This window comes from Carassius carassius, chromosome 43 (assembly GCF_963082965.1).
Source record: "Carassius carassius chromosome 43, fCarCar2.1, whole genome shotgun sequence".
In the NCBI taxonomy this organism is placed as follows: domain Eukaryota; kingdom Metazoa; phylum Chordata; class Actinopteri; order Cypriniformes; family Cyprinidae; genus Carassius; species Carassius carassius.
This window is the reverse complement of record NC_081797.1, coordinates 5775146-5784126: the sequence shown is the minus strand read 5'-3', so window position 1 is coordinate 5784126 and position 8981 is coordinate 5775146. Positions and strand designations below refer to the sequence as shown.

The 8981-nt window shown below is 38.8% G+C and overlaps 1 protein-coding gene across 1 annotated transcript in view; it reads right to left on the bottom strand.

Annotated features, from left to right (window-relative positions):
• The window catches only part of LOC132124783 (mucin-5B-like), a 17963-nt gene extending 9329 nt beyond the window's left edge, over positions 1 to 8634 (bottom strand). The window contains exons 1-8 of the mRNA XM_059535935.1: positions 8541 to 8634; positions 8404 to 8436; positions 7867 to 7902; positions 7495 to 7762; positions 7198 to 7312; positions 6686 to 6773; positions 6524 to 6603; positions 2124 to 2340 (exon numbers count right to left, since the gene is read on the bottom strand). Coding sequence (XP_059391918.1) covers positions 2124 to 2340; positions 6524 to 6603; positions 6686 to 6773; positions 7198 to 7312; positions 7495 to 7762; positions 7867 to 7902; positions 8404 to 8436; positions 8541 to 8634 — 931 coding nt within the window. The remainder of the gene's footprint in view (positions 1 to 2123; positions 2341 to 6523; positions 6604 to 6685; positions 6774 to 7197; positions 7313 to 7494; positions 7763 to 7866; positions 7903 to 8403; positions 8437 to 8540) is intronic.
• Between the last annotated feature and the right edge of the window lie 347 nt (positions 8635 to 8981).

Here is an 8981-nt window from a genome sequence, read left to right as displayed (position 1 = left end):
CACTGTATAGTATATGATTATGTTGAATTTCATTCTTTAAAAGATAAATAAGATGTATAAAAAGTGTTTCTGTTGCTCATGAAAATGTTTCTGAAACATCTGAGTATTTGACAAATATTGCATTTAATTCACTTAATCTATGATAAAGTATGCAAACACAGCGTGAGTGTCACTAACGGGAGCAAAAAATGTCCACCTTGACGACTCCGTCGTTTTTCAACTCCGTCCCCAACTGCAAGCATCTGCTGTTGCCGATCGCCATCTGTAGGCGTGCTTCAAGGCGAACGCACCTAAAGCCTGGTTCACACGGCAGGATAATTAGGCCGATTTTAGCCCCGATTGCCACCTTTCGACAATCTTAAGGATGCTCCGATTGTCGTAAAATAATCTAATCAGATATTCCTGCCGTGTGTGGTGTGTTAAGACTGCTCTCCTCTGCTCGGAAGGACGTCGGGACCGCTCCGATCTCAAATCGGGGATATCCAACATGTTGGATTTATTTGGCCCGATTTCTTCTTGTGTGTGGTGTCCCCCGAGGACAAACGATCACGCAGCCTGTGGACTGTGGCGTGTAGCCAATCAGAAAGTGAGGTGACGAGGCGGCGAGGAAGTACCGGGAAACAAAATCAAAACAGCCGCCGGCATGGTGCACCAGAAAGTCCGGTGGACGTCGGACATGGAGGACTTTGTCTCCACTTCTTTGACCATCGCCTTTTCCTTATGTTTTTTTTCGGTTACAAACAAAGCACAAACTATGGCCACTGCATCCTCTTCGTCCGCCATGATTGTTTACTCTGAAGTCACGTTTGATCTCGAGGGATTTTGCGAGATTTCCCATCTGACCTGGGAATGCTCGGGAGTCAAATCGTTTCGTGTGTGATGTGTTGATTTTGCCGTGTGGTTGCACACCACACACTGTACAACCAAAACTGTTAGACCCGTGATTTTTTATCGCCGTGTGTGGGTTCTCTCAGGTTTGGAAAATCGGCTGACAATTTTAAAATCGTCCCGTGTGAACCAGGCTTAAGGCAATTCATGTCACTCGGCAGCCATCTTTGAAATACCTCTCGGGCATGCAAGTGCAGCCCCAATCTCTTTGAATGGGTAAACATCCTATTCTCCAGAACTGTTCACCAAGCTTACGATAAAGTTTCACATTTGAAATCACCAATGATATCTGACAACAAATGTCTCATAAATGTTGTTTCTTTTGCTCAAATAACGTAAAAAACGCATATGCACAGTCCTAAGCACATATCTCCCGAATGCTGACTGTTTCTATAGAAATTGGGGCAGCTGCAGTGACGTGCTGACTGGCTCTTTTAATCAGAAGGCGGGGCTTCCTTCGATTGAGTGGCCATATTGAGCGTTGCATTTTTCCCCATTCAAAACTGTACAATTAATATGTCTTGGTATACTATAGGCTGTTTCTCAATTCCAAGAATGCAGAAACTGTAGACTAGTGTTCTCATGGAGACCGGGTTCGTTGAAACAACAAACTCACGCATCCTTGTGAGAATTGAGATGCACTGTGATTTTGCTGCTCTACTGACAGTGAATGGAGTGAGACAGCAGTGCGCAATGCACAATAAATAACACATTAAATAACAAACGAATATCATAACACTTTAGAAACATTTAATTTTGTTATAGAGAATTGGTTCATATTATGCTATTGCTTTTTACTTCATATATTTGTAAAAATGAATAGGGTATTTATAATGTTACATATTTCATTGGCAATGTTACAATTCTTTTTAATATGCTTTCTGACTTCATTAAAAATGTAAAACAAAAAGACAGAAGTTTACTTTTACAAGCCTTCATGTATTTGCGAGCTGCAGCGATAATCTGTCAAGCGAGAACGAGAAGTTTAAAGCTTGCAGGCTTCTGTACGTCATCCAATCGCAATGTCTTCTGGGATTTTTTATTGGTTTGATTCTCTCAAGTCTGCATTCAATGCACCCTACAGTTCAACAACACATCCGGGCACTTTAATGTGTCCTCTGTACTTGTGTATTGGAATTGAACTTCGACAGTTAACAATGATGTAGTGCGCGAACGCAAGGATGCAAGATCATATAAGAACGCATATTGAGAAACGAGTCTTTGATCATACTCACGACAGAGCTGTTTTGTCCTCCAAGTTGCTGGTATTCCTCCAGAATGAGTGCATTGTCGTGAAACCTCTGTGAGCGTGTTGCATAGACAGTCATGTTCGCCGTTACAGTGACACAGGTCGTCTTCACAGGCTTTTTGAAATGAACTCATGTCCATCACCCTGTAACAGTCACTAAACCCCGGACTGCTGAGATAGTACTGGCAAATGTCTGTCAGGGACTTAAAAAAATAAAATAAAAAAATTCAGAGGACAGTATGTCTTTCTTTTTTTCAGCAATTTAAAGGCCATACAACTAGTCAGTTTTATTTTAGAATCACTGAGATTCTATTTCTCTATCCACCTTTTTCTTGCAAAAAATGGGCGCCGCCCACTGATCTATAACATAGAACATATAGATCAGTGGCGCTGCCATTTATAAATTCTGTGGGTCTTTCCGGTCTCATTTGCGTCCAGCTATTTTTATCTGTAAAAAACAGTTCATTTTGCTGCTTGATATTGACAATTGATGTGTCCTATCATATTATTTTAATCTGTTATCTTAATTAAGAACATACTGGTTTGTAGTGCAAACAGTTTTACCGTTTACTGCACATTGTTATTTTCCTCGTTATTTACCTATAGCGGCTAATGAAATGGAACTCTCACCCATAGGCTTATGCCGCCTTTCCACCAAAATCACCCTGAACAATTGTACCAGGAACTTTTTTCCCCAGGAACTATTTTCCCCCCAGACCTGTTGCTTTCTGTGTTTCTACCGCTGTCTAAAGTACCGGGAAGATTAGGAAAATACACTGATGATGTAGGTCTGTGCGTGTTGAGGAAAAAAGTGAATACAGAAGAGGATTAACATTAGTGCCTTGCAATAATAAAAAAAAAAATCTCAAAATTAAAGTCAATAAATTTCAAGGAAAAAAGTCTAAATAAAATGTTGCAATTAAACTTGTTAAATTAGAGGAAAAAAAATCATATTTTGAGAAAAAAGTCGTTAAATTTCAAGAAAGAATCTAAATAAAATGTTGCAATTAAACTTGTTAAATTACAAGAAAAAAAAACATTTTGAGAAAAAAGTCGTTAAATTTCAAGAAAAAAGTAATTATATTTTATTTAAAATGTCTAAATAAAACAAACTCTTTAAATGACGAGAAAAAAGTCATTACATTTTTAGAAAAAATATATAAATTTCGACAAAAAAAGTCCAAAATGTTGAGAATAAACTAGCTGAATTTCGAGAAAAAAAACTTGAGAATAAACGCACACGTTTCATGTTCATTTCATCTCGTTGGACAGTGTAAGAGAGTAGTGCATTGGGGAATAGCTTATTTTACGATCAACTGGATTCGAGCCAATCTTTTGCCAAACTCACTTTTATTCCTTTTATCATCAAATATCACATTGGAAAAGTGGAAATTCATTGCTTAACGAGTGTTTAATAATAATGTATGCAGTAATGCAAAGTTTTCAAAACTCTCCATTTTCAAACATATTAAAACGAAAATGCACTAGTGTAAATGGGGCCTTAGATGAGTTGATACGTACTGTATCTGTAACGTGCCCTTAATCGCTGTAGTGTGCAACACCACTATGTTAGCGTTTAGCTTAGCACCATTCATTCCTTAGGATCCAAACAGGGATGAATTTAGAAGCTACCAAACACTTCCATGTTTTCCCTATTTAAAGATGGTTACACGAGTATGGTGACACAAAATAAAATGTGGCGATTTTCTAAGCGGATAAAAAATTATAACTATGTATGACTATGTAACTTAATGTATGGTGGAAGAGCATTTCGCAGCACTTCGACCTTGGCAATGGGACATGATGTCTCCATTCCCTCCTTCAGGAAATGAGGGTTAAATACATAACCGAGAGTGTGTTGTCTGTTTGACCAAATCCAACTCCATACCGAGATAAGTTCACCTGCATCAGAGATAGTTTGCTCTTTTCCCAGTTGACCCGAAAGCCGAACTGGTTGGGGTGTGAGAGCACCAAGTCCCTGAGTTTGCACAACTGAACCTGAGACTGAGTAAGCATGAGCCAGTTGTCGAGGTAGTTGGGAATACAAATACCCTGATCTCTCAGGGGAACAAGGGCTGCCTTCGCAACAACCATGTATTCATATTGGCTGGAGGGACCAGCTCTATCACATCCTTTACCTGTATGACTGCGACATCCACACACAAGACACAAGCATCGGCTGCCTTAATTGATTTGAAGGGGATGGGCTAGCAAGATGGGCTGGGTAGTGCCACCAGGCACCCAGACACTTCACAAGCAGAACCAGCAGGACCACTGATGTACCTACGGTGGAGCAGCAAGGTGGAATGCAGGGACTTGGTTCATGGGCAGACCGAAGGGTGTCTGTGTGTGCGGTGCAACACTTACCTGGTTCCACGGTTTGGCAGAGGGTGCATGAGTAGGGCCTTTGATGATGCTCTCGAACATGAACCGTGGACTGCTTTAGATGCATAAGCAATGCCAGACAGACCAGATGAGAACCTATGGGCCTGGAAGGGGAGGCATGCTTTGTCCTGCCGGTGGAGATGGTATTAGGACACAACTGCATCGCTTCACCGGGAGGACCCCTAGCTGTAGCACCACCGAAGGTGGTAAGGGAGGAGGAGCTACAGTAGCAGGTCAGTTTCATGCAGTAAAAGGTGCCATCCACAACTTGTTAAGCTCCCCATGCACCTCAGAGAAAAAAAGACACCAGGGCAGGGTTCTGAGCAGTTCTCACCGCAAGCTGCCTCGAGAAACCAGTCGTCCAACCTCGAGGGCTTGGGATGCGGTGGAGGTCTCCACTCGAGCCATAGCCTCTCAGCAGCCTGGGTAAGCACAGCCATAATTTCCGGATCTGACTCAGGCATTGCTGCCACCCGGGAGCAGCAGCAAAGTGCAGCTGAATCTTACTCTCTAGAAAGCTCCTCCTCACCCTCCGGTGAAGTGATCAACATCCGGTTGTCTGGAGGAGCGCCAAGGATACTGCTGGTACACTCCTTGTAGAATGCTCAGCATGTTCCATTAGCAGCTAAACTGGTTGCGGAGTGCATGAGGAATGATGTTCCCTCAAGTGGTTGGTTGGTTCCCTGGAGGGTTTGCCACCACTGTAGGCCTCAGACCACCCATGCCATCGCCTGAAGTAGTCCTCGCCTGGCTGCAGCTTTGACGAGAACCAGATTGAGGCAGTGGCAACAGAGCTCTATACCTTTCGAGGTAACAAAGCCTGGCCCACAACTCTGAGATGATCATCTTCCCGTAGTGAGAACATGACTCATCCACGAATGCCACCTCAGCATGCTTAATGCCCTGGTATCTGAGGCAGTGATTTTGACCATCACCCAGTGCCAAGTAATGACCGCATCCAGAAACACACAGGTGACACATTTACTAAGATGTAACATTGAGTTTGCCAGACACAATGTTGTCTTTAAAAAGATATACTCGTGAATACTCTTTTAGGGAAAAAGCTCTTTGAGCATGCTGAAGTGCACAGGGAAGATGGTCGCTTCCAACACAAACAGAGTGTAATGCAGCCTGATGTGTGCAACCCACTTGACATGGGAAACCACCACCGCTGAAGTGCCATACTGCCAACACCAAGAGCTCCAAAGAGTGTGCTGAACTCTTGTAGAGTAGCTTTCATGTGCTTTCTTCACTCAGTAGAGTAGTCAGGTGCAAACCAATGCAATCGCTCGGCTCTGAAGCGAAAAAGCTGGGTATGCGTTGCACTTGCTGCTTAGTTATACTCGAGCTGCGATTAGCGGCAGCTGGATGTAATCATTGCATGCCAATGTGCATTGGCTTGTTTAATTTACACTCAAAGTGGATTGGTCTTTCAAAACGAGATCCCAATTCGTCAGTCACCAACGCAACTCGGAGTGACCAATGGAAAAGGAATCAAAAGAATTTTCCCCCATGAACATAAATATGAAAAATTCAGCTAAATGTTTGTTTTTCCATTTTTTGGTTTCTCATTTCTCTTATTTCTTTTTAAACAGAAAATCAAATGACCAGAAGGTACACAGACCTTTAAATGTCTATATAGTTTTTATAATTTTTATTTTATTTTAGTATTTTATCTCAAGTAACAAAAAATGTTTTTATTTTTATTATTTTAGTTTTAGTATAATTACCCTGCAACTAGGATAATATAAAAATGTTTATAAATACTATATAAAAGAATATGAAATCTACAAGAAATAATAGAATAACATCTCTTTTTCATCTTATATCAAAGTATATCAGAGTATATATAAAAAAAAATCACTACCAATGTTCCAGTCAGTAACTGACATAAAACAATTTAAAATGTAATATTCATCATTTACACAATATGTAATGACATTTAGGCACAACTCCAAAATCTGTTAAAATAATAACAACTTTAATGTTCTTTCATAATACCTGGTTTTTGCACTGATCAGTAGGTTGAAATTTGATGTCCTCACAGGATTCCAATAGAGGCACTTTCCATTTGGCCAAATCTATATGAATTAAATGTTTGGATATCACATATCAAAATATGAATTGCTAAATTATATTTGTTTGTATCACAATTGCGTTTACCATTGTCAAATGAATCATCAGTCTTGTTGCCATTGAAGTTTCCACAAAGTCCACAGGTCTGGCCTCTGTACTTTTCAGGAAGTTCAATCTGGGAACATTATGTTATAAAATATATGATTTTTTGATGACTAAGATCAGGCCCTATTTGTCCATCTGTGCCACAATTACAGGTAATACTTTATTTTGATATTCCAATTTAGACATTATCCCAACTAATACAATTAGAGTATTAGTAGACTTTCCACTTAATATCTGCACTGAATTTGATGGTCCCTAAACCGACATTCTACTGAAAAGAAGTACATTTTCAACTTTGCATATCAGCTTACTAGCCCTAATCATAACCCAACAGTTTAGTCATACTATAGTAATACTCTAATGAGAGTTACTTGACACATAATCACAAAGTTCTTAAAAGTTAATATAAGAAGTGGACAACAGAAATAAAGTGTAACCCAAACATATAATACAAAATACTAATACTTGTATAAATGAGCAGAGAAACGACATACCAATAAAGACTGGTCCTTCTCCCAAAAGACATTCACCCCATGATTGTTAGTGATCTTAACACCTGATGTACTCATTTTGACTGTAATTCCATTCTTAAGTGTTGCATTAAACAACCTGTTAAAGCAAGTTTCAGAGAGAGAGAGAGAGAGAGAGAGAGAGAACTCATACTATTTAACAAAAGAAAGTAGAATTATTATTTTTTTATAAATAATACGAATAGTTTTTAGAAATTATATGCAGTAAGTTTATATATATATAATTCTCTCCATGTGGGCTGTTTCATATATAAAACTCACTCTTGTTTGTCCATGAGGATCTTGTTGGAGGTGAGTTCAACGACTGTCCCCTGAAGATCTACTGTGATTTGGCTGAAAGTGACTGAGTTATTTACAATCTTTCTTTGCATTTTAACGTTAAAGTCAGAATGTTTCTCTCCGTTGCACAAACTGGCCAAAATGTAGTTGCACGTGTCTGGCACTTGAAAGAAATGACCATCAAAGGTCTTGAGGTGGAAATTTCCCCATGTGCTGCAGGTTGCAAACCTATAGTCAGGATTCGGTATAACTAAAGCAAGAGAGAAGGTTTATAAATGTGTGATCAGAACTAAATATTAAATCGGCACTGAAATTGCAGTTTCAGGGATTTAAAAAATTTTAAGGACTGCATACCAGTAGTTACGATCAGATTTGCCATGTCAGGGAGCACTAAATATAGAAGACAAAGAGGAACATCATTAAACAGTTTGAATCGTGTAAAGAGTCCATTCATTTTAATTATTTAAGTAATTGTAAATCAATGCAAGTAGTACAGGGGCTAAAATAATTAATTGACTTATTATGTTAGGTGCAATTTATAAATTAAAACTTATTGCATATTTTGGAATCACTTTTATTCAATTTTCCTGGTTTAGAGCCTACGGTATCTATTGAATCAAACTCAGTTTGTTAAAATTAAAAGTTTTGTTGTATGTATATTATTTCACTTCAAAGGCACCCATTAATAAAAATGTATTATTATTTGTATTATTTACACATTGAATCAAATCAATTTGGAATGAATGTAAACTTCTTTTCATATGCTAATAAATGCACTTTTCTCCCTTGATCACAGATAGGAATGCATTAATTTCCTATACAATTAAAAATGTATATGAAAATTCCCCTGTTTAAAATTAGTGCCTGTAAGACATTAGAAGAAATATTTACCTGTCACTGTGCGGTACTGTGCACCTGTTACGGCTTTAAACAGAAAAATACAGGGACTCATATTTACAGTAATATTTTGCAATATAGTTCAATAATATTGTTAAATGAGAAAAAAAAGCTGATTATAGTCATCTAACCTGCTTGTGTCTGCTGGAGCCCCATCAGTAGGACGACCCATCTCAGCATCCACATCTGGGACATCATCACAGCCCACATGGAGAGAATGGCCATCCTCAAGAGCTAATGTGAACAATATGTCAACACTAGCTCTTTTATAGTGAATCTTCCTCTTCTTTGGAAGAATAAAACTTGTAATGTGAAGGTGGAACCCATCTAATGTATTACCATGGGATTCTATCTTTTAATCACAAGTGTTTATTGTTCAATAGCTGTGTTTGATAAATGCAAACCTTGGTGTCGAGAAACACTTTTGCCACTGATAAAACTGTATGTATCTTTGTTTCATCTTAAACTAAACAAGGGTATGAATCAACTGGTGACAACATTTTTTTTCTAGAGAAACTATTTAATATCTGCCTCTCTACTAACTGTTACTAGTTCTGGGCTAGCAAAAAGTC